The sequence below is a fragment of the Ctenocephalides felis genome, unplaced genomic scaffold, assembly GCF_003426905.1.
Source record: "Ctenocephalides felis isolate EL2017-DRISC unplaced genomic scaffold, ASM342690v1 CF-g0.4_SCAFFOLD_03572, whole genome shotgun sequence".
In the NCBI taxonomy this organism is placed as follows: domain Eukaryota; kingdom Metazoa; phylum Arthropoda; class Insecta; order Siphonaptera; family Pulicidae; genus Ctenocephalides; species Ctenocephalides felis.
Window position 1 is genome coordinate 40,792,697 of NW_020539726.1, and position 25,288 is coordinate 40,817,984.

Below are 25,288 nucleotides of genomic sequence, written 5' to 3' on the forward strand. Positions count from 1 at the left end.
TCATAGATCCTCATTTGTTTGTTTTATCATTGTGGTTTTTACTGATTTTATTAGATCGTTTACATCTTCTCGGTATAGGTTTTCTGTTCTTATTTCTGGTAGTATTGTAATGTTCACATAACCTATAAAAAATAAACTAAATTTTATAATATATATAATTGGGCATTTTTTACCTGATATTAATAAAAATAGTAACTAGTGGTGTATGGTATTGTGCCTTGAGGCAAACTGCTGGAATTTTCTGCACCGTAATGAAATATTTGAGGAATTTAAAATGTTTTCAAATATAATTATAAATACTGTAACTTTCATTATTTATATTTTATAGACAAAATGTAAGAGATTATAAATTAAACAACATTTATGTATGTTAACTTATTTAAGTGGAGTTTCAAATATATTATTACAAATACTGTCGTAACTTTCATTATTTTTGCTATCTTGTTATATCTATCTAGCAAATCAAATGTAAATCGTAAATCAATTTATCTCCCGGAACATTAACAATCGTCATTTCATTTCGAATTCAATTTCAAAAAAAAAATAGTTGCCTAATTTACACAAAATTGAAAAAGTGCTCCCGTATAGTCACAATCTAAACGCATTTGCAAATAATTTTGTGCGACATTTTCACTTATACTGTGCTTAGCTTGGCAGCATTTTCACATTTTCATTTAATGGTTTTCATAAAATTGGAAAATTGCTCCAGTATATAAACAGTCTAAACGCACTTGGGTAAACATTTGTACCAGAGTGGCGCTTAGACTATGCTTAGCCTGGACAATTTTTTGAATTTTCAATCCAAAATTACAAAAATATTTTATGGAAAAAAAATTAGAAACAGTTTTTTTTCCAAAAAGCAATTACTTTTGTTGAAACAAGTAGAAAGTTCTTTGAATCATTTAAATCGGACGCTTAGTTCTCTTAAAAACTGCCATTTTTTCAACATTTGGCTCTGTATCTCTGAAACCACTGGGCCTACCTTTGCCAAAAACTAATAACCACTTTCCCCATCATTACGAACTGAATGTTTTTTGGATCATACAAATTGGATGATCCGTTCTCTCAAAAACAAAACAAACACGCTTTACTCTGCATTTAGTGTTTTCAGCATATCACAGATGGTGCTAGTGTGCTTCAAATTCCGCATTTGTTTTAAAAAACTGTCTCTATATACAGTACACGTACTTTAAACGTTCAAGTACCAATTTTATATGTTAAAATATATCTTTTTTGAATAAAAAAATGTTTAATATAATTATTACAACATATTTGTGATTTTGTTACAAATATATTCTATACGCGTATATTTGTTCTCATTTCATTTAGTCAAATTTATCAGGTTTATCTTTTCTATATTATATATTTAAATAAATCTTATCCTAGAATTGAACCTAATGGTAAATTTACGTGCTACGACCGGTGGCGACATCTATGATATGCTGACAGAATTAAAATTGATGTAATTTCAAAGCGGCTGTGTTTGCCATCAATTTATACTAAGTTTATCTAAGAAAGGACCTTATCTCATTTTATTTCTTTTATTTTTAACTTCAAGCAAGTTATAGTAATCGCAAAAAAAATCGAAAATGAAAATTTTTATATATCTTTACGTTTCAAACCTTCTGAACATTTTGGCATACCTTAGAAAAAATGGATCTATGTGTGTGTGTATGTGTGTGTGTGTGTGTATGTGTGTGTGCGTGTATGTGTGTGTGTTCGGATACTAATTTTCGACGACGATTTCGGGAACACGGATGAAGCGATTTGAATAATTCAAAAAACATTCGATTCGTATTGATGAGGAGACGTGCTGATTAGTTTTTGGCGAAGGCAGGTCTAGCCGTTCCGAAAATATGGGGCAAAAAGTGCCGAAAACGGTAACCCAGTTTTTAAGAGAACGGAGCGTTCGATTTTAATAATTCAAAAAACATTTTACTTGTATTAACAAGATGAAGAACTGCTTAAATTTTCGTGAAGGCAGGTCTAGCGGTTTCGGAAATCTAGTAAAAAAAAGTAAAAAAAATGCCATTTGGCGGTCAAAAATGATCATTAGACATATGCACATCAAATTATCATATATTTTATAGAGATTTTAACAATAAGTATAAATTTTGTTTACATTCCTATGGGTTCCGTACCAATGTTTATTCGTTAGACGGCGACGCAGCGCTTACGCGATTCGATATTTCGTCTCTATGCAGTTAAAGCAGTGCGATTGCTTTGAAAAAAGGTTCAAAATTTCCAAAGTATTTCAAAATAAATTTTCAAAAATTCTTGTTTTTTTTCGAAAAAAGTAAATTTTTGTCAAAAATTTATAGTTTCTCAAAAATCTAATTTTTTCAGAGTATTTTTTTTTTAAATGTTAACCTTATAAAAAAAAAATTTTTTTTGGTACGGCAAGTTCCAGCAATTTGCCTTAAGGCACGATGCATTGCGCCCCACTAGTTATTTCTAAGAATTATTTAAACTGAATTGCAAAGTTAATAAAATTGTCATAGACTTCTTACCTGTATTAAAATACTTCTGGTCATCATCAAATATTTTTTTATACGAGCCAAACACAACAGGCACTATTGGTAAATCATCTTCGATTGCAAAAGAAAAAGCATGCTTATCAAACTTCTGAATCTTGTCACCAATGCCTGTTTTAATCTCCGGGAAATTCCACATAATCATCTAAAAATTACACATTATTAATAGGGTATAACATTATTATATATATAATAAGGTAATTATTATATATAAGGGGGTCCTTAATATGGACATTTTCGAATTTCTTTGCTCCCAAGGGCTCAAATGCTTCCAAATTAATACAAAAAAAATCTCTAAAAGTATTAGCTCTTAATATTAACATATATTCATATTCGAGAAGATGATATTGGATCAAAACCACATTCAAATGGAGAGTTTTTTTCGAGATCATAATTTGATGATTTTATAGAAATTAAAGGAGAAAATAATATGATAATTATACATAATAAAAAAATAATTAATCTTCAAATAATAATAAATTATTTTTACTAAAAGTTAGACCTTGTAATTGGAAGTTACATATACTTATATACTTTAAAAGTTTATCTACCTCATCTTTGCTCCCAACAAGTCAAATGCTTCCAAATCAATTAAAAACAATACTCTAAAAGTTTTAGCTCTTAATTTTAACATTTAGATAGTCCGCAATTCAATTAAAACTTTCGTTTATTTATTATTACCATTTATCATTAAGTAAATTCTTGCGCCATCTGTGATTGCAGACTTGTAATTTTCATGGCATTTTATTACTGTAAATATGAATGTCTACATCACCAATTAAATAAATATTTTCCTGCAAAATTAATTTTGAAGCCATGATGAATAAATGTTTCGTTAAACAGTCCACATGGATTCAATTAGAGGTTAAGTGTTTTATAAATATTTTTAAGTGTCGTGTTCACAAATGCTATCACAGATGGCGCAAGAATTTACTTAATAATAAATATGCGAAACTTTTAATTGAATTGCGGACTATCTAAATGTTAATATTGAGAGCTAAAACCTTTAGAGAATATTTTTTTATACATTTGGAAGCATTTGAGCCCTCGGGAGCAAAGAAATTCAAAAATGTCCATATTAAGGACCACCCTGATATATATATATATATATATATATATATATGAATTATATATTATAATTTTACATTATTATTTATATTGTCTCTTCCATAAATATTAGTCTTCAAATCGCTCATTGTCTGCTGTGGTTTAAGAAGTACAATACCCGATAACCACATTGCTAATCCAAGAGGCGAAATCAAAATCACTCTCAATCTTGTCATAATGGTCATTGGAAACTGTAGATAGTGTATTATCTCAAACATACCTGGAAAAACACAATATAGTAATTATAGGTGATAAAAATACTTATCGAAATGTTTCAAATTATTAAAAACATTTCATAGATTAACATGAAGCACAGCAGCACTTTTTAAATGATAGTAACTTTGTATTTGATTCTGATGATTGTTTAAATATCTAAAGCAATTTTTTGCAATAAATAGTTGAATTTGATTTCTTCTTATTTATTTTTTTTAACAGATTTATGTATTATTTGCGAGATTTCTCATCACAAAAATGGACAGTCTATGTTCCATAAATATCTAAAAATGTAGATAGACACTTAACATGATGTGAAAATTTATTTATGAGGCAATTCTGCCATAACAGAGCTCATAAAATAGCGTTGTCATGGTAACACTCTTTTGCGCTTCTTCTTTGTAGTGAAAATTATGAAAATGTCGATCTGTTTGCCGTGCGATCAGGCGTATTTTAGATATAAACAAATTAAGGGAGAATGTTATGATCAAAAATTCTGTTTAATAAGATTCTTCCTTGCTAGTTTATGTGTAAAATACGCCTGATCGCACGGCAAATAGATAGACATTTTCATAATTTTCACTACAAATAACAAGCATAAGAGAGTGCTATTTTAAGAGCTCTGTTACGGCAGAATTGACCCATGAATCGTTACCTAAAAGATCAAGACTACTTTGATGATTTGCAACCATTATAAAAGACTTCTTGTTGTCGAGCTTATGGATACCATGGATATTCCAACGAAGACCCAGCAACCAGGATATGTGACGACACCATAAACTTATAATCCTAAAAAAGAAAATAAAATATATTAGGCAATAAAAAACACATCACTATTGAAGAAATTTTGTAAATCAAAATTAATGTCTAATCAAAATGATATATGGCATGTAAAAATATATATATAATATATATAAACTATAATTAATAACTTAAATAAAATTATATATAAGTTATATATATATACATATATATATATATATATATATATATATATATATGTATATATAGTATAGTAAAATAAATAAGTTTGTTATTCAAAAATAAGTTTTTTGCAAGAAATATAATATATACAAGATAAAAAAAAATGTTTCTGTATATTGTGAGGGTATGTGTAGTTATTTGACAGCTAACCAGGCGACTTAACACAAATATTCCAAAAGTCCTTAAACTATTATATTATATTTTTTTAATTTTAATAATTTATTATCCTTACTGTATATTACTCCGTTCAAAAGGCTTATAAAGCAACCAAGGAATTAATATTACAGAATTAACCATTAAAATCGTGTAAAACAAAGCAAATCTAAAATAATATCGACATTTTTCACTCAAATCGTATAAAAAAGGAAGAATTAATAAACCGAGAACAATTATGGGCTCACAATAAGACATATTTGTGCAATTTTTATTTGGTGTATAAATATTATAAACTAGGTCGTGAGGTTCTGCATGAAATTTGGAAAATCAATAAATATGTAGGATGACAGTTTCGAAACAAAAGTAGTAAGATTTTGTAGATTTTATAATAATTTTACAATATTTATGCTAATTGTTTATTAAGGCAGAAAGAATCTTGAAGGTATTTTGTTGTAAAAAAATATTAGTTTATTAAGATTTGCATAAATATATTATAAATGATGTGGATAAATATTTATAAGCTGCTGATAATTTTATAATTTTAGTATAAAATTACAAAAACATTATGATTTTGTTAAAAAACCTATTCAAAATTGTAACAAAAAAACTGCTAATTTGGATTTTACAAAATACCCAATGTGTGTACCACCTAATAAAAAATATCCAAGATGGATGACATTTTCCGAGCTGTCAAAGATGGACGACATTTCCCGAGCTGTCAAACTTGAATAGTCGAAATTGACAGTTTCACATTTCATAATTTTTGACAGTAAATATTAATTTTCAGGTATTTATTGTCGTGTTTCTTTAAAACAGATTAATAAATCTGTTTGAACCACTTGTATATAATATAAGGTATTAATATTTTGCCTAACCATTTTTTCCCAGAATGTCTGCAATAGTAAAATTGGCCAAAGTTGCTACTAAGTTTTCCAATAGAAACCCTGCAGCTGTTTATACTTTAGCAAGGAATCGTAAGTATAATAAATAATATTAGTGTTAATTGAGTATTTGTTGCGGTTTAGGATTAAATGTGGTTTTTGTGAAACATTGCATAACAATTTTCTAACCTCTTTGTGATGTGTCAATATAAGACAAAAAAATAATATTAATATCCCTTAGAAAACAAAATAAATCTTGGTTTGCTTTCTTTTAGTATATGATACTGCAAAATCTTTTGATATTGTTCCAAACAAATTTGTTTGTTCCTTATTAGATGTTTTGTTATAGTCTATCAACTATGTTGTGTATTTTTCTAATTATAAGTCTATTTCCCTCAGATTGGAACAAGGACTACAAGCCCGGTCCATACCCCAGAACCCAAGAAGAGCGCAACAAGGCAGCTGAGCGATACGGTCTACACCCCAAAGAATATGAACCCTACCCCGAAGACGAAGGTTTAGGAGACTATCCAAAACTTCCCGACAAGGGTATTGAAAGCAGGGACCCATACTACCCTTGGGACTTCCCTGAACACAAAAGAAACTTCAATGAACCAGTAAGATAAAAGATTAATCTTTATACTAAGTATGTTGCTATTATAATTATGTTTCTTTTAGCTTCATAATTATATTGAATCCATCGGTGAAGATAGGTTCAACCTCGGGCAGAGGTACCTAATCCATCCTCACGAGCAAACTTTAACATTCCTTGCTGTGATGGCTGGATTCTTTGCACTTTATTTCCTTTGCGAACAATACAAATTTATACATCCGCATATGCCGAAACAATATCCAGAAGAAGGGAAAGTGCATTATACATTTGAAAAATTGGATTAAATGAATTTATAAATTGTAATGAATAGTTTCAGAATTGTAATTTGCCACACATATTGTAAATACTAATTGTGATGAATTGAAATAAAAAACATCTTAATGTTTTTTTTTAAATGCTTGTGTGATATATATATATATATATATATATATATATATATCTTGATAGTTTTTTCGACGTATTCCAAAGTAACTAGCAGCCCATTCGTCGAATAAAAAAGTAATAAAGTATTTAAGAACTTTTATTTATACGTTTCGACACCAGATGAGTGTCATCATTCAGCAACTACAATAAATTTGAAAAAGATTTTTTTTTAATAATAAAAAACAGTTATAAAATAATTAGAATTATAACATAGAGAAGCATTATATATACCACCAGGACGTGTAAAAAGTTTTAGTTATTCATTATTTTTCCCACAAAAAATGTCTTTCTAATATGTTACAAGTTTAATTTTTTTTAAAAAATATATTTTTTTTTCAAGTGTTTTTATCCTGGTGGTATGTATAATGCTTCCTCTATGTTATAATTTTAATTATTTCATAATTGTTTTTTATTATTATTAAAAAAAAATCTTTTTCAAATTTATTGTAGTTGCTGAATGATGACACGCATCTGGTGTCGAAACGTATAAATAAAAGTTCTTAAATACTTTATTACTTTTTTATTTGACGAAAAGGCTGCTAGTTACTTTGAAATATATATATATATATATATATATATATTTATATATATTTATTTATTATTAGGGTGGTCCTTAATATAGGCAATTTTGAATTTCTTTGCTTCCAAAGGCCTAAATGGTTCTAAATTAATAAAAAAAAATTCTGAAAGTTTTAGCTTTTAATATTAATATTTAGATAGTCCGAAATTCAATTAAAAGTTTCGTATATTTATTATTAACATACATCATTAAGTAAATTCTTGCGCCATCTGTGACAGCATTTGTGAACTCAAATATTATGACACTTAAAAATATTTATAAAACACTTAACCTCTAATTAAATCCATGTGGACTGTTTAACAAAATATTTATTCATCTTGGCATCAAAATTAATTTTGCAGCAAAATATTTATTTAATCGGTGACTCTGACATTCAAATTATCATTTTAATGAATTGCCATCAAAGTTACAAGTCTGCTATCACAGATGGCGCAAGAATTTACTTAATGATATATGTTAAAAATATATATACAAAACTTTCAATTAAATTGCGGACTATCTAAATGTTATTATTAAGAGCTAAAACTTTTTGAGAATTTTTTTGTGATTATTTGGAAGCATTTGAGCCCTTGAGAGCAAAGAAATTAGAAAATGTCCATATTAAGGACCACCCTAATGTATATATATATGGGTAGCTTTTCTTATTGTTTCAAAAAACTATTTTCTGTTGAAGGTTTTCTTCTAGTTTTTACACTTAGTTCCCTGTTTTCTACTTTAAAATCTAAATTTCTGTCTGACGGAGTAACCAATTCCGTTTATTAAATTAATTGTTCAAACTGTGACAGTTGTTACATTGGTGAAAGTTCCCAATATATCAGCAAGAGAATAAATCAGCATATTTATAACTCAAAAATCCAAAACAATGTTTTCTGAGCTCATTATTAACTTCAAACACTCTTATTACTGATCATCCTACAATTTTATATAAAGAACTAGTGGTGTATGGCATCGTGCCTTAAGGCAAATTGCTGGAACTTTCGTTACCGTAATGAAATATTTGAAGAATATTAAACGTTTTCAAATATATCATTACAAATACTGTAACTTTCATTATTTTTACTATCTTGTTATATCTAAATGAATCGTCATTTCATTTCGAATTAAATTTCAAAAAAAATAGTTGCCTAATAATTTACACAAAATTGAAAAAGTGCTCCCGTCTAGTCACAGTCTAAACGCATTTGCAAATAATTCTGTGCGACATCTTCACTTATACTGTGCTTAACTTGGCGGCATTTTTCACATTTTTCAATAGTTTTCACAAAATTGGAAAAGTGCTCCAGTACATAAACAGTCTAAACGCACTTGGGTAAACATTTGCACCAGAGTGGCGCTTAGACTGTGTTTAGCCTGGGTAATTTTTTGAATTTTTAACCCAAAAAATTACAAAAATATTTTTGGAATAAAAAATTAGAGACAAAATTTTTTTCCAAAAGCAATTATTTTGTTGAAACAAGCAGAAAGTTCTCTGAACCATTTAAATTGGACGGTTAGTTTACTCAAAAACTGCCATTTTTTGCACATTTAGCTCTGTATTTCCGAAACCGCTAGACCTGCCTTTGCCAAATTTAATCACCACTTCTCCCCGTCATTACGAATTGAATGTTTTTTGGATCATTCAAATCCGATGCTCCGATCTCTCAAAAACTCGATTTCTTGCACATTTAGCTCTGTATCTCTGAAACCGCTGGACCTGCCTTTGCCAAAAACTAACCAGCACATCTCCCTATCAATAGGAATCGAATTTTTTTCGAACCATTCAAATCGGTTGATCCGTGCGCCCGAAAACGTGGACGAAAAAATGCGGACATACAAAACACAGACACACACACATCCATTTAGTTTTTGAGTTATGCCTTAAAAATGTTCGGAAACCTTCAAAACGTCGAAAAATGCAAAAATTTTCATTTTCAATTTTTGGCCCATTACTATAACTACCCTACGGGAAGTTAAAAAAATGTGGACTTTAGAAGATTTTCTGAATCTTGTTTTATCTTTTTAAAATCAAATTGTGGAAATAAACGTAGTTCTTCTTGCTTACTTTCAGAAAGCTATCGAAATGTAATTAATTTCCCTTCCTCTGAATGCAACAAAAAATGACAAGATCCCATCGCTTTTTAAATTTATCATAAAATTTGAACAAATGTTAAAAACTGCTTTAAGAAAAAATATGACATTTCTATCTTAAACTCCGAACAGTAAATACATAGTTTTGACAACTTGTTAAGTTATCATATTTATTAGTGTGTTTTACCATCTGTGATGTTAAAAAATATATATCTTATCAATGTGCACATACTCATACCATGGATTAATAATGGTTTCATATGCTATGTTAGGATACAAAATTGTAAGTGTAATAAAATAAAACTAGTGGTGTATGGCATCGTGCCTTAAGGCAAATCGCTGGTACTTCCCGTACCGTATTATATTCGAGAAGTTTTAAACGTATTTGAAAACATTATTACAAATAGTGTAACTTTCATTATTTTTGCTATCTTGTTATATCTGATTGTGAGCAAATCAAATGTAAATCATAAATCATAAATCAATTTATCTCCAGGAATATTAACAATCGTCATTTCATTTCGAATTCAATTTCAAGAAAAAAATTGTTGCCTAATTTGCACAAAATTGAAAAAGTGCTCTAAAGTCACAGTCTAAACGCATATGCAAATAATTCTGTGCGACATTTTCACTTATACTGTGCTTAGCTTGGCGGCATTTTCACATTTTTTAATAGTTTTCACAAAATTGAAAAAGTGCTCCAGTACATAAACAGTCTAAACGCACTTGGGTAAACATGTGTACCAGGGTGGCGCTTAGACTGTGCTTAGCTTGGGTAATTTTTTGAATTTTTAATCCAAAATTACAAAAATATTTTAGGGAAAATAAAACAAGATGTAATAATTTTTTATCCTCGAAGGCAATTGTTTAGTCAATACAAGCAGAAAGTTTTTTTTAGATCATACAAATCGGACGCTTAGTTCTCTCAAAAACTGCCATTTTTTGCACATTTAGCTCTGTATCTTCAAAATGGCTGGGCCTGCCTTTGCCAAAAACTTTATACTTTTACATTTAAAAACTTTATACTTATATACTTTAACTTTAAAATTATTATTATTATTGATTTTCTATGAAATTTCTTACATATTATTTATTTAGTTTTAACTTTTATAGTTAAATTAATTACCACTGAATGATGGCTAGGATGCTAGCCGAAACGTATGGATTTTAAATAGATAAACTTTTAAAAAGAAACTCTCATATTATTTTTATTAATGTAACGCCCGATTTTTTAAGTCAAATTAAACATATATATATATATATATATATATATATATATATAATTAAATCTACCTATAATTAAATCCTCCTACGTCTTCTCAAAAACAACCAACTGTCCAGTATTCGTATCAACATAAAAATCACAACCAGCATCAACAGTCGTCTCAGCATTCAGAATTTCCCCACCGCGTTCCTCCACTGAAAACTGGCTCAGATCTTCCGTACACAAAAGCTCAATCGGATAATCAATCACCAAATTCAACAAATTATCATCATAAATAAAATTATCTCCAGCATCTTCCAATACATTTGTATCCACCAATGGTTCTTCAATTAATAATAACTCTTTACTTTGTATCGGTGTAAAACTAGTATTTTGTTGTTGAGTTTGTTTTGTTTTTTTGTATTTTTTTAATGGCAGGGTGCATTTTAGTTCTTCGAAGTTCAGGAACATCATTTCATGGATTTTGCTTTTGTGTAGTTGGGTGATGTGTCGCTTTAAAGACTGGATGTACCGGACGACTGCATCACAGTAGGGACAAGTGTATGAGCCCAGGTCGTGTTTGAGCTGGTGGGTTTTTAGAACTGAAGCCTGGGAAAGAATTAAAATTTTTATTACTCATGAAATTAATTAAACAAAAAAATGTATGTGTTACAGTAAATGTGCATATTTCGGTGAATGTGCACATTTACCGGTGAATGTGCACATTCACCGACTCATTTGGCAAATGTGAGTTCAACTCGCGCATGTGCGGGTGAATTACTAATTCAAATATTTATATTTATATTTATATTATTTATTTCAGTCATATGCCTATTAATATCCATTATTTATTATTCACTATTAACTATTAACTATTAACTATTTATTAATTAACAATTTATTTATTAACTAATAACTATGAAGTATTAACTATTTAATTAATAACTATTAACTATTTACTAATAACTATTCACTATTTGCTATTATCTATTCACTATTTACTATTAACTATTCAGTTATCACTATTCACTATTTTACTATTCAACTATTTACTGTTACTATTTACTATTAACTATTCAGTTATCACTATTCACTATTCAACTATTTACCTATTAACTATTCACTATTTAACTATCCACAATTCAACCATTCTTAATTCACTATTTACTATTTACTATTTAACTATTCAGTTATTACTATTCACTATTTACTATTAACTATTCAGTCATCACTATTAACTATTCAGTTATCACTATTCACAATTCACTATTTTATACTATTCAACTAATTACTATTAACTATTAACTATTTACTATTACTATTTGCTATTTACTATTAACTATTTAGTTATCACTATTCACTATTCACTATTTTACTATTCAACTATTTACTATTAACTATTTACTATTAACTATTCATTTATCACTATTAACTATTCAACTATTTACTATTAACTATTTACTATTTAACTATTCAGTTATTACTATTCACTATTTACTATTCAGTTATCACTATTCACTATTTTACTCCTCAACTATTTACTATTTACTATTAACTATTAACTATTAACTATTAACTATTAACTATTACTATTTACTATTATCTATTCAGTTATCACTATGCACTATTCACTATTTACTAATTACTATTCACTATTTGCTATTATCTATTCACTATTTACTATTAACTATCCACAATTCAACTATCCTTAATTCACTATTTACTAATAACTATTAACTATTAACTATTAACTATTACTATTTACTATTAGCTATTCAATTATCACTATTCACTATTCACTATTTCACTATTCAACTATTTACTATTTAACTATTCAGTTATTACTATTCACTATTTACTATTAACTATTCAATCATCACTATTAACTATTCACTATTTAACTATCCACAATTCAACTATCCTTAATTCACTATTTACTAACAACTATTCACTATTAACTATTCAATATTCAACTACTAACTATTTAACTATTCTGTCATCACTATTTATTATCTACTATTTTACTAACAACTAACAATTAACTATTAACTATTTACTATTTAATATTAATTATTCACTATACACTACATTACTACTTTACTATTCAACTATTTACTATTAACTATTAACTGATTAATTATTTGGCTATTCTTTTAATTTGATTGTTTGAGAACTCCACATTCGCCTAGTATTTTGGGGAATGTGCACATTCACCGGTGAATGTGCACATTCACCAAGAGTGCACATTTACCGTAACATATATACATAATGTGAATTAATACTATTAAATCTTTTTTCTTAAAAGCTATATTTTTATCTTATTTCACTTATGAATTTGTTTCTTGTGAAATGTTACTTTAGTTTCTAGAACAAAGTATAAGTCGATAACAGCATAATGTTATGGCAAGGCCATGTTACAATCCAACTTCCATACATTATGCTACTGAATCAAACTGAATACTGTCAAAATTTAATGTAATTGCTGTGCATTCAGGCGTTTTACACATAAACTGCAACGTCGCTCGTACGTTATGAAGCTGAATCAGAAAGAACCTGTCATCTAATATCGTTTTTTTTTACATTTGTGCGGTTTCTAGGTTATGTTTTCTATATGACAACCTGGGAAAAACGCCTGACTGCGTAGCAACCACATGGCTTTTGTCAATATTTAGTATGAATTTGTATGGAAAGTTCTTCGTAACATTTGTCTGTTATGTAGCAGAATTGGTCCATTAATCTACTTACATCAAGGAAAGACTGATCGCACTCCGAGCACTTGAATAACTTTCCTTTCTCATGAATTTGTTTATGTCTCAAAGCTGTCCGCACAGAATTAAATTTGACATGGCATATTAAACATTCTTCATCGGCATTCAATCCATACTAGAAAAAAATAATAAATAGATAAATATAATTGATAAAATATTAGAATAAAAATAAAATACTGCACAAAGAGGCACAAAATATCCAAAATAAAAAAAGTTCAAAATTTCCAAAATATTTCAAAATAAGAAAAAAAACATTTTTTTCAAAGTTTTTTTTCCAAAAGTCAATTTTTTTCAAAAATGTAAGATTTCTCAAAAATCTAAATTTTCAAAGTTTAAGAAAAAAATGTAATCTATTTTAACAATAAAAAATTTTGGTACGGGAAGTTCCAGCAATTTGCCAGTTTAAAGTTTTTTGCAATATTATTATTATTACATTATTTCTGAGGCTTTTATCAAAAAATTTGCTTTCTATGTCTAATTAAGAAAATAATTAAAATTTTAAAAAATCATAACGTAACAAAACGAAATCGTTACGTAACAGTGTGTTACGTTTTTCAGACTATGTTTGAGGTTACATCTGTTACGTTATATTCACATATTAATTACGTTTTGTACTTTGTTGGGATATATATAAAAAAATAGTTTGATAGAACATTTAAAATAAACTTTATGAAAGTGTTACTTTAATATAAATAACAATTACTAGAAAAAAGTTACATTGATTTAAGTTATTTTGATTTAAGTTATTTTGATAGAATAACTTAAATCTAAAAAACTTATTTACAGAGATATTGTAAAAATATGCTGAATGATGACAGACATTCAATGTCAAAACATAATAACTAAATAGGTTAATAATTAGTTATTATTCTTTTACTTTGACTATTTGACAACTTCAACTATATATATATATATATATATATATATATATATATATATATATATTGTAGAACTTCAAACAAGGAATCCAAAAAGTAATATTAGTAATGAAAGTGAAGATAAATTTTATAAAATCACTCTTTTTTGATAAAATCGTTTTCAGTGAAAAAGTGTTAGTGTATAATCAATTATAACTTTTCTTAAAACTTTCTAATTTTTTAACATTTCTAATATTTAGTTATATAATCCACTCATTTATTTTATAGTTTTCATTTTGATTATATTGTCATTTTTCTACATTATTTTTTCCACAGTTTTATTCATTTTGTATATAAAAAATCCATCATCTTCTACTTTTCTTAAATATATTGTTTGTTCAAATCTTATCAAGATCATGTTTCTTGGCAGATGTCCTGAAGATGGAACGTACCTAGTTCCAAAACGTCGACAGTAAATTATTGAAGTTTGGTTTTTTAAAAAAACTTATGTTTTTTATTACTTTTTGGAATCTTTGTTCAAAGCTCTCCAAAATATTTACAAATCCAAGTCTCTGCCATCTAATACATACAATATATATATATATATATATATATATATATATATATATATACTTACTATATTATGTTTCGTCCTAACATGTCTACTCAACAAACTTCTCCTCGAATACGATCTCTTGCAATATGAGCAAGGAAATATAGAAGGATTTTTATTATCACATCCTCCATTTCCTACAACGACATCATTTTTTATATCTGGAGGTTCACAATGACTTTTTATTAGATGTTCTCGAAGTTCATTCCTCGTTTCAACAATTAATTTGCAAATAACACATTGTAAAATGATTCCGTCTCCATCTTTACATGTTTTTTGATGATTTGTGAGGTAGGTTTTACGGCTGTGATTCTGAAAAAGAAACAAAAAGACGTAAATGAGTTAGTTAAAAATATTTAAACTAACAATATATTCAGTTTTACTACAAATTCACTCAAGAAGCTTTTTTTTTTTGTTTTTTAATACTATCTTTGTTTATTTATTTTTTTATGATACATTATGAAATTATATTATTCTGATTGCTATTTACAATTTCTATTTAAAAAACGATTATTATAATATAGTTCTTATGACCACACTATCTACAACAGCTTATTTAAGCAAATATATTTATTGTAAGTTAATATTCAACAAGCCAATATACTTATTTAAGTTAATACTTCAACGTAATAAAATAACATTTAGATATTTTATATAAAATGTATCTCCATTTACAGCTTATGATTTAATATTTATTAATTGATTGAGATAAGTTTGAGTTCATAAAAAGCGATAAAATATTACAGAAGAGAATTAAAAACTATTCAAATTCTTTTTTTACATAAAAAACTATTAAAATAAAATGTTATACCATTAAACACAAGTGGCATGCGAACTCTCCAGTATGCTGTTGCAAATGTCGATACATTTGTGCAACTTTTTTACTGCAAATATCACACTCTGTAAAAAGATTAAAATAATAAATAAATAAATAAATAAATATAAATATATATATATATATATAATATATATTATATATATATATATATATCATATACAAAATTCTTCTGTAATGATGTATGTGAATATACTCCTCCTAAACAATTATTTGGATCTTGATAAATCTTTCTGAAGTTTGTTAAAAGATTTTTTTTAGATTTTTTTGAATTATAGAAATATAGTTAGATTGTAGAAATAAATGAAAAAAATTACAAAAAATTGTATGAAATTTTGGAATTAGGTTCATCTTACTCTCAAGGGCAAAAGTGAAAATAATTTAGACTCCTTTGCTACACTTTCTCAGTGGTGTAATTTTATTTTATTTTTTTCAAAATAACGACTACAAATAAATAATTAAAACAATTTCTAGTAAATCTTGAGATGTTATTAAACATTTATGAATATCTTACACTTGGATTTTTTTTGTGATATTTTCATTGTTTTTTTATTTAAGCAGTTAAATTTATTACTTAATACAAGATTTAAATATTATAGTGAATTAATTTCTACATCATTACCATTAAGCAATGATACAAAACAATCAATTAATGCTGTTGAAAATAAATATGAAATATAACTAACATATTCTTCAGTCTAATAAAAAATTAGTTCAAAAATAATCACATCGTCCATTTTTCATTATTAAAAATTTAATCATCAAACAATTCTTCAAAATAATAAATTCTTTTTAAACTTGGATAAGAGACTAAATTAATTTTTAACACTAGGTTCTTATCCAACTTACCAATTTTCTGGTTATCCCCATCAACAGATTTGCTCTTCAATTTAAAATGTGTTTTTAAATGTTTTGCATAATCAGATATGCTGTAAGATGTTTTGGAGCAATGTTTACAAGTCCAGCTTGTCTCATTTATTTTATTTTCTGCTCCTAGGGCTTCTGGAGGAAACAGCTCTGCTAAATCGAGACTTGCATCTTGATCTAGTAAATAGAAATATATAATTAAATATATAAGTAAATAATAATTATTATAATATTAATGTATTTATTTGCTTACTATTTCAATTAGCAATTGCCACAAATGTATATAATTGATGTGAAATATAGATTTATTATTATTTTTTGCTTATTTAAATTATATGTTACATAAAATGTTATCAAAAAATAATGTATATATATATATATATATATATATATATATATCATATTACATAGCTCAATTTTGTCAATTTCAATTAATACCTAAAAGTTTTCCATTTATCGTCAAGACTTTTGAAATGTTTTGGCTGCAAGCAGGAGGTTCTTTGATGTTTTTCTGAATATCTTGAATTTGCAATATACCTACACTGGATTTAGTTATAGAATTCATTTTGATTCTTAATCCACAAGCCTGAAAGAAAAAAAATCTTTGATAAAATTATCATTTTACCATCTAGTCACCACTGTGACAAAAACAAAAAACCATCATTTTAATTCATATACAATCTAGGTATCCCTCTCAAAAACAAATAAATGTCTATATATTTTTTTCACCATTTTTTATACATTTTTTGTTCGGATTTTTTCAGTTAGTAAGTACTCCCCGAGTAATGAAATGAGTACGAAAGTTAGGATTAATTACAAGAAACGGCCTTATATAAGAGATGAATCGTTATATGAAAATAATGAACGAAATACTCCAAAATTAGTTAAAACAGTACCCAAGGTTGAAAAACCATCGACTGACAGTGATGATCAATGGATATCGGAGGAATATGAATTGTGGTGTGATGAAAACGGTAAATATAATTTATACTTTATACATATTTTATCCTTTTACAATATTATTTATTATTATTTCCAAGGTGTCAAGCATGCTGACGACGAAATCTGGTTTAGTGATTCCGAGGACTCGTCTGATGCTGACAATACATCGTTAATAGAAAACTCTGTAGCAATCCGAAGCAATCCCGCACAGAGAAAGTTTAGATGGATTTATTGTTGGCTCCAAAAATACATATTCTTTCATAAGAAAGAAAAGCATAAACCAATCACGATAAGTCTTAAAAACCAAGAACAGGTTAAGGGTTATGATAAATGTAAGATGAAGAAGTTTAAGGCTATAGCAATCCGTATTTTGGCTACTTTTATATTTTTAATTCATGTCTTACCTATTTAAGCTGATATAGTTGGTTGTAATTGATAGTGAATAAATTTAAATTGAATTTAAATTTTGACTTTTATTGCACAACTTTGTTTGTAACCTCAAAACTTATCTGTCAACCGAAAAATAGTAAAATATATTAGAAATAAAATTAAGATAAATAAATTAGACTAATGTATGTCTAGATAATGTAGTAATTACATGCAATAGTAATTATTAATGTGTTATTAATATTATTAAATGTATTTTTAATCTTTGACAGTTCAAAAATTCTTTCGGTGAGATATGAAGTTAGCAACAAAATAATATCAACATTCATCGACGCTAAAACGTTAAAAATAATAAAATTAAAATAAATAAGTAGACTAATGTATGCCTAGATAAAATAATAACAATATACGATAGTAATGATTAATTTATTTAATTATTAATGTATTTTTAATCTTTTGACAGTTCAAAAGTTATTTCAGTGTGATGTGAAGTTAGCAACACTCGCCGGTATGTTGTGAAGTTACCAACATTCCGCGACACGGTCGTAAAACCGTTAAAATAAACAGCTGACTTACGTCATGCTACAAAAATGCCATAACCTTAGATTTATTGCAAAACATTTTTATGTATATGTTATATTGTACCATTGAATTATTTATTTAGTATTATCAACCACACCTACGCATAAGCACAATTCAATATAACAAATCTACAATTAGTATTAATTCTATTTTAGTTAAAATGACATTGTGTATGTATAATAAATTATTATAATTCCATATGCAAATAAATAATGTTTTGTTGTTTTGTTTCAGACAAACTAGTTTTTATTTATTTCTTATTTAATTTATTTAATGTAAGTTTGGGATCATCTGGTTATGATTCCTTGGATCCCTGGGGCGATGGACCGAGTGTTTTTAGTAATAAAAAACAAGTAGATTTAGCAATTGTGCCCCCTTCAAGTGAGAAAAAATGCATCACAAGTAAACAAGACAGTTTTAATAATGCAGAGATAATGCCTTATTATAAAAGGCTTCTGAATATGATTTTTAGACAATCAGCTTTTAAGGTACAAATATATACATTAAAATTATTAGTCATTAGTGTATTGTACGTTTATTACATTTGTCTTTCACCCATTTGTCCTTTACCAATTTGTTCTTTATCCTTTTAAGAGAGAACACGATTCAGATAACTTTATACGAACCCTGCACTTACGGATATCAAAAGAAAAGTTTCCAGAAATTTTGGGTGCTATAGAAACATCTGAAGATTTACGTAAACTCGATGGAATTATCACAGAAGTTTTTGCAAATTCAGAAGAAGGACTGTCTGAAAAAATTGCTTACATGATTGATGATTGGTATTATAGTTTTTGGATGTCTTTGGAAAAACCACATGTAAGAAAATTTAATGACATCAATTATTATCTGTTTTGTTTATTGTAATATTTTACCCAGGTAAAAGTGCTTTTAGTTACGTCTGCATTTTTGTTGCTAGTATTGTATTTCAAGTATGTAAGCAAGCATTCGACATTTCAAATAGTTTTTGCTTTATTGCTGATTATATCTTATTGCTGGACGTATTATGAAATGTACATGGTAAGTTATAACACATCATTTACAATTTACAACTGTTTCAATATCAAACTTGACTTTTTTTTTTTTAAGGAAGAAGAAATAGAACGTTTGATGACAATGAAAAAATACCCAACAATTCCCAAAGAATGCACTGTGGAATCAATGTCATATGTTGAAAAAATGATTTACCAATTTAAAAAGTCATTTGCATCAGATCCTTGTAAAGATTATTATGTGTAAGTTGAATTTAAACTTGTTATGTATGATTTTGTTGGTTTAAAATAATTTTTTAACTTTAGGGTCACGAGTAAAACAACTTTTGAAGTTGTCAATCCAGCAATAGTCGCTGTGGAAATGTTTACACGCTTGGTGACACATCCTGTGACTACGGGGAGCAAAAAACTTGGGGAGAGCATATACACATTATATAGTAATAATCATATAATATATATATATATATATATATATATATATATATATATATATTTCATTTTTTTATTAAATTTATTAGGTGTTGTTTACCCCTAAAAAATTATCTGAATTTTTTCAACCAATTTTTTATATTTTAATTTATTTTTAATGAGGGATTTTAGGAATAATTTTCTCTATTTTTTAATGAGTAATTTTATAAATAATTCTCTATTTTTTTTCTCTATTTTTTTAATAAGAAATTTTAGGAAAAAAGATCTCTATCTTATTTTTATCTATTTTTTTAATGAGGAATTTTAGAAATAATTCTCTATTTTATTTTTCTCTATTTTTCTAATGAGAAATTTTAGAAATAATTTTCTCTATTTTTCTAATGAGGGATTTTATGAATAATTCTATCTATTTTTCTCTATTTTTAATGAGAAATTTTATAAGTAATTATCTTTATTTTAATTCAATTTTGTAACAATCATTTTTGATCCTGCACGATAACTCATCAAAGGGTGTCTTTTTTGTGAACTTATTAACTAAATTTCAATTAAAAACTTCCTGAGCTTATAGAAAATATTATATTTTCTGTCTAATACACTATTAATTATTTTTTATTAGGAATTGTTCCCCTAATATTTTTTTTTAATTTTTGGACCAATTTTCTTTATTTATATATTTCGTTATTAAAAAAGACATACAGCCCTAATTTGCCTACCACAAACGCTTATTTTGTAATAGACATTTTAGTATTTCAATCATTTTTAATCCTGAACAACATCTAAACAATTTTGCACTAAATTTCAATTAAAATTTTCCTGAGCTTATAGAAAAGCTTAAATTTTTCTTTAAAATTCCTTTATTAGATTAAAGGTTGTCCACTAAATTTTCTAGTACTTTTTTTTAAATTATTAAAACAATTTCCTTTATTTTTTATAGCTTGTATTGTAAAAAAGACATACAGCCCTAAATTTTCTACCACAAACCCCTATTTTGTAATACTTATGAGAATCTACATCATTTTGATAACTCATTAATTTATAAATTCTTCTCAGTTAATTTCCATTAAACATTTTTTTAAATTATGACAAAGCTGGAATTTTTATACAGAAATAATTTATTTTCTTTAAGAGTTATTCACTCCTAACATTTATATTTTATATTTGGACCATTTTTAACTTCCCGTGGAGTATTAAAGAAAATTTAAAACTAGTGGTGCATGGCATCGTGCCTTAAGGCAAATTGCTGAAACTCCCGTTCCAGAAATTTTATAAAAGATTCAATTTTCTTTTAAAACTCTGAAAAAAATCGATTGTTGAGATTTTTAAAACTTTTGAAACTAGTAGAAATTGGCAAATTGCTGGAACTTCCCGTACCGTAATTAAAAATCTTGGTACGGAACCCAAAAATATTTACACAAAATGTGTACACATTATTAAAATCTCTATAAAATATCTGTAATATGATGTTCTTATGTCTAATGATCATTTTTGACCTCAAAATGGCATTTTTTTACTTTTTTTTTTACTAGATCTCCGAAACCGCTAGACATGCCTTCCCAAAAATTCAATCAGTTTTTCATCTTGTCAATACAAGTAAAATGTTTTTTGAATTATTAAAATCGGACCATCCGTTCTCTTAAAAACTGAGTTACCGTTTTCGGCACTTTTTGCCCCGTATCTTCGGAACGGCTAGACCTGCCTTTGCCAAAAACTAATCAGCACGTCTCCTTATCAATACGATTCGAATGTTTTTTTGAATTGTTCAAATCGGTTGACCCGTGTTCTTAAAATCGTCGACGAAAATTTGTATCCGCACACACACACATACACACATCAATTTTTTCTAAGGTATTCCAAAATGTTCAGAAACCTTTGGAACGTAAAAATACGTAAAAATTTCATTTCATTTTCGATTTTATGCGATTACTATAACTTACCCTACGGGAAATTAATAAAAAAAAATAATATCAGTTTTTCAAAAATGTCTAAGTTCTCAAAAAAATCAGTTTTTCCAAAACTTTCAAAATTTTCAAATTTTATAAATGTTTAATTATATTCTCAAATTTTTCGGAGCTTTTAAAAAATTTGAAACATTACGGTACGGGAAGTTGCGGCAATTTGCCTTAATGCCATGCACCACTACTTTTATTTTTACTTTTACAGTAGTTGTATTTAACGATATAATATACACTAGTTTTATTATATTTTTTTATAATGTGGAGTTAAAACTCAAAAAAAACTCTGTAAACCGTTCAGCCAGTATATATATATATATATATATATATATATATATATATATATATATATATACTTATACTTGAAAATAAAAACAACCCTAAATTTTCACTTACCACAAATTCTAAAAAAAAATCCTAGAAACCGGGTCAGCCAGTATATATATATATATATACTGGCTGACCCGGTTTCTAGGATTTTTATATATATATATATATTGTAGAGTTTCGAACAAGAATCCAAAAGTAATAAAAAACAAGAAAAGTTTTTTGAAAAACAATTTCTTTATTTATTTATTTATTTACTGTCGACGTTTCGGAACTAGGTACGTTCCATCTTCAGGACATCTGTCAAGAAACATGATCTTGATGAGATTTAAGCAAACAATATGTTTAAGAAAAGAAAATGGATTTTTCTTAAATAATAAATTAATAGCAAAAAATAATAATGTACAGAAATATGATAATAGTCCTATAATATAATAGATAATATTCCTATTATTTGCAATTAATTTATTATTTAAGAAAAATCCATTTTCTTTTCTTAAACATATTGTTTGCTTAAATCTCATCAAGATCACGTTTCTTGACAGATGTCCTGAAGATGAAACGTACCGAGTTCCGAAACGTCGACAGTAAATAAATAAATAAATAAAGAAATTGTTTAATAAAAAACTTTTCTTGTTTTTTATTACTTTTGGATTCTTGTTCGAAACTCTACAATATATACACAAATCCAAGACTCTACCATTTAATATATATATATATATATATATATATATATATATATAATATCTTAACAATTCCATTTTTATTTCAGATTCAATACCATGGCCCTACAACATAATTCTATTCCCCATCGCTCTAATATTCCTTTTCCTATTCCTAATCTTATTCGCAAGTTGGGCATTTGGAATCGATATAAATTTCAACGCTCTATTCCACTTGTTCTCATTATCAATAAGGTCCAGAAAATCTGCTGAATCAGCAGCCACATCAACAAAAACTGAAGAATCCCCCAAACCTTTGACAAGCACTTATAAATTACCCCAAATCACAGATTTAGATCTGAAATATATCAAGCAAGTCAAACGACAATGTGAGAAGTTCCTTCAACAGAAAGAAGAGAAATTGAATATGATCGAGTATAAAAATCAAGAATTAGAAAAAAAAACATCGCCTGTTAAATTGAATGGACCTACAAAATGTGTAGACGAGTTTTGTGACCAAGAAGAAGATAATAATGAGAATGTTAATTTAACCAATTGCCTTAAACCAAACATGACAAGCTCGCCGAAGACAATGAATAATGATTTCAAAAAGCAGAATAAAATAAGGACCGATAAAGTTTATTGTGAATTGTTAAAAAATATAAATGATCTTGAAAGCAGGTTGGAATTTGCAAATAGGTCGATAAGTGAAGAATTGGAGGAGATACAAAAGAAAGGATCTGAAAGCATCACTAAAGCATGATTATGTAATTTTAATTTTATTACTTTAATATTTATTTTTAATAAAAATGTTTGATTGTAAATTGTCTTTGTCTTAAAGTCAGGAATGACAATTTCTTTCCAGAAGCAATAAAAACTAGTGGTGTATGGCATCGTGCCCTAAGGCAAATTGCTGGAACCTCCCGTACCGTAATGAAATATTCGAGAAATTTTAAACGTTTTCAAATATATTATTACAAATACTGTAACTTTCATTATTTTTGTTATCTTAAATGTAAATCATAAATCAATTCATCTCCAGAACATTAACAACCGTCATTTCATTTCGAATTCAATTTCAAAAAAATAGTTGCGTCAAATTTACACAAAATTAAAAAAGTGCTTCGGTATAGTCACAGTCTAAACGCATTTGCAAATGATTCTGTGCGACATTTTCACTTATACTGTGCTTGGCTTGGCGGCATTTTCACATTTTTCAGTAGTTTTCACAAAATTCAAAAAGTGCTTCAGTACAAAAACAGTCTAAACGCACTTGGGTAAATTTTTGCACAAGAGTGGCGCTTAGACTGTGCTTAGCCTGGGTAATTTTTTCAATTTTTAATCCAAAGTTACAAAAATATTTATTGAAAAAAAATTTAGAAACAATTTTTTTTTCCAAAAGCAATTATTTTATTGAAACAAGCAGAAAGTTCTTTGAATCATTTAAATCGGACGCTTAGTTCTCTCAAAAACTGTAATTTTTTTAACATTTAGCTCTGTATCTCCGAAACCGCTGGGCCTACATTTGCCAAAAACTAATAGCCACTTTTCCCCGTCATTACGAACTGAATGTTTTTGGATCATACAAATCCGATACTCCGTTCTCTCAAAAACTCGATTTGTATTTTCTGCATTCTTTGCTCCGTATCTCCGTAACGGCTGGACCAGCCTTTGGCAAAAACTAATCAGCACATCTCCCTGTCAATAGGAATCGAATGTTTTTTAAACCATTCAAATCGGTTGATCCGTGCGCCCAAAAACGTGGACGAAAAATTGCGGACATACAAAACACACACATCCATTAGTTTTCTGAGGTATGCCAGTAAAATGTTCAGAAACCTTTAAAACGTCGAGAAATGCAAAAATTTTCATTTTCTATTTTCGGCCCATTACTATAACTACCCTACAGAAAGTTAAAAATATCGACCATATGTCTACATGATGAATCTTATATATATAATTCTTCTTTAATGATGTATGAAAGTACACTCCTCCTAAACGATTATTCGGATTTTGATAAATCTTTCTGAAGTTTGTTAAGGGAATTTTTCAGGATTTTTTTATTTTTATAAATATAGTTAGATTGTAGAAATAAATGGGCAAAATTACAAAAAAACGCTTATCATTGTTTGACATTTGAAAATATTTGAGGCGTTGTTTTTGTGTATGAGATATTGTCTTAAAATCAGCTAAACAATTTCTTTCCAGAAGCAATAAAAATATTGATCATATGTCTACATGATTAATCTTATATATAAAATTCTGCTGTAATTATGTATGAAAGGATACTCCTCCTGCACGATTATTCGGATT

At 27.3% G+C, this 25,288-nt stretch overlaps 4 protein-coding genes across 6 annotated transcripts; 2 read left to right on the forward strand and 2 right to left on the reverse strand.

Moving 5' to 3' along the window:
- Window positions 1-5,701, reverse strand: LOC113388494 (1-acyl-sn-glycerol-3-phosphate acyltransferase alpha-like). Its single transcript, XM_026625869.1, has 5 exons — window positions 5,628-5,701; window positions 4,510-4,643; window positions 3,680-3,861; window positions 2,511-2,679; window positions 1-122 (listed from the first exon to the last, which is right to left on the reverse strand). Exons 1-5 carry the CDS (start codon window positions 5,699-5,701, stop codon window positions 1-3), a joined length of 681 nt encoding a protein of 226 aa, XP_026481654.1.
- Window positions 4,563-18,069, reverse strand: LOC113388015 (zinc finger protein Xfin-like). 2 transcript variants are annotated; one of them, XM_026625422.1, is made up of 8 exons: window positions 18,049-18,069; window positions 17,141-17,288; window positions 16,685-16,879; window positions 15,812-15,900; window positions 15,025-15,312; window positions 13,508-13,645; window positions 10,852-11,371; window positions 4,563-4,643 (listed from the first exon to the last, which is right to left on the reverse strand). In XM_026625422.1, the coding sequence occupies exons 2-7, from the start codon at window positions 17,265-17,267 to the stop codon at window positions 10,868-10,870; spliced, it is 1,341 nt and encodes a 446-aa protein (XP_026481207.1). In that variant the 5' UTR covers window positions 17,268-17,288; window positions 18,049-18,069; the 3' UTR covers window positions 4,563-4,643; window positions 10,852-10,867. The 2 variants fall into 2 exon arrangements, with proteins under 2 accessions (XP_026481207.1, XP_026481206.1); XM_026625421.1 differs by lacking the exon at window positions 4,563-4,643 and having other exon boundaries at window positions 10,786-11,371.
- LOC113388019 (NADH dehydrogenase [ubiquinone] 1 beta subcomplex subunit 8, mitochondrial-like) lies at window positions 5,681-6,817 on the forward strand. Of its 2 annotated transcripts, XM_026625429.1 has the most exons (4): window positions 5,681-5,781; window positions 5,883-5,968; window positions 6,275-6,492; window positions 6,554-6,817. In XM_026625429.1, exons 2-4 carry the CDS (start codon window positions 5,884-5,886, stop codon window positions 6,770-6,772), a joined length of 522 nt encoding a protein of 173 aa, XP_026481214.1. In that variant the 5' UTR covers window positions 5,681-5,781; window position 5,883; the 3' UTR covers window positions 6,773-6,817. The 2 variants fall into 2 exon arrangements, with proteins under 2 accessions (XP_026481214.1, XP_026481213.1); XM_026625428.1 differs by lacking the exon at window positions 5,681-5,781 and having other exon boundaries at window positions 5,788-5,968.
- A 573-nt stretch (window positions 18,070-18,642) lies between the features above and the next one.
- On the forward strand, window positions 18,643-23,738 carry LOC113388495. Its single transcript, XM_026625870.1, has 7 exons — window positions 18,643-18,783; window positions 18,848-19,101; window positions 19,208-19,432; window positions 19,493-19,633; window positions 19,703-19,848; window positions 19,912-20,042; window positions 23,086-23,738. The coding sequence occupies exons 1-7, from the start codon at window positions 18,774-18,776 to the stop codon at window positions 23,736-23,738; spliced, it is 1,560 nt and encodes a 519-aa protein (XP_026481655.1). The 5' UTR covers window positions 18,643-18,773.
- Window positions 23,739-25,288: the final 1,550 nt, after the last annotated feature.

Coding starts and splice junctions, on each gene's coding strand:
- LOC113388019 (XM_026625429.1), top strand. CDS start 5,884: ATGTCTGCAATAGTAAAATTGGCCAAAGTTGCTACTAAGTTTTCCAAT. Junction 5,969..6,274: donor TTATACTTTAGCAAGGAATC/GTAAGTATAATA, acceptor TATTTCCCTCAG/ATTGGAACAAGGACTACAAG. Junction 6,493..6,553: donor AAAGAAACTTCAATGAACCA/GTAAGATAAAAG, acceptor TGTTTCTTTTAG/CTTCATAATTATATTGAATC.
- LOC113388015 (XM_026625422.1), bottom strand. CDS start 17,267: ATGAATTCTATAACTAAATCCAGTGTAGGTATATTGCAAATTCAAGAT. Junction 15,313..15,811: donor CATGCCACTTGTGTTTAATG/GTATAACATTTT, acceptor TTTCTTTTTCAG/AATCACAGCCGTAAAACCTA. Junction 11,372..13,507: donor GCGATCAGTCTTTCCTTGAT/GTAAGTAGATTA, acceptor ATTCTTTCCCAG/GCTTCAGTTCTAAAAACCCA.
- LOC113388494 (XM_026625869.1), bottom strand. CDS start 5,701: ATGTCGTCCATCTTTGACAGCTCGGAAAATGTCATCCATCTTGGATAT. Junction 4,644..5,627: donor TTAGGTGGTACACACATTGG/GTATTTTGTAAA, acceptor TTTCTTTTTTAG/GATTATAAGTTTATGGTGTC. Junction 123..2,510: donor CCAGAAGTATTTTAATACAG/GTAAGAAGTCTA, acceptor TATTTTTTATAG/GTTATGTGAACATTACAATA.
- LOC113388495 (XM_026625870.1), top strand. Junction 19,102..19,207: donor TTAGACAATCAGCTTTTAAG/GTACAAATATAT, acceptor TATCCTTTTAAG/AGAGAACACGATTCAGATAA. Junction 19,849..19,911: donor CCTTGTAAAGATTATTATGT/GTAAGTTGAATT, acceptor TTTTAACTTTAG/GGTCACGAGTAAAACAACTT.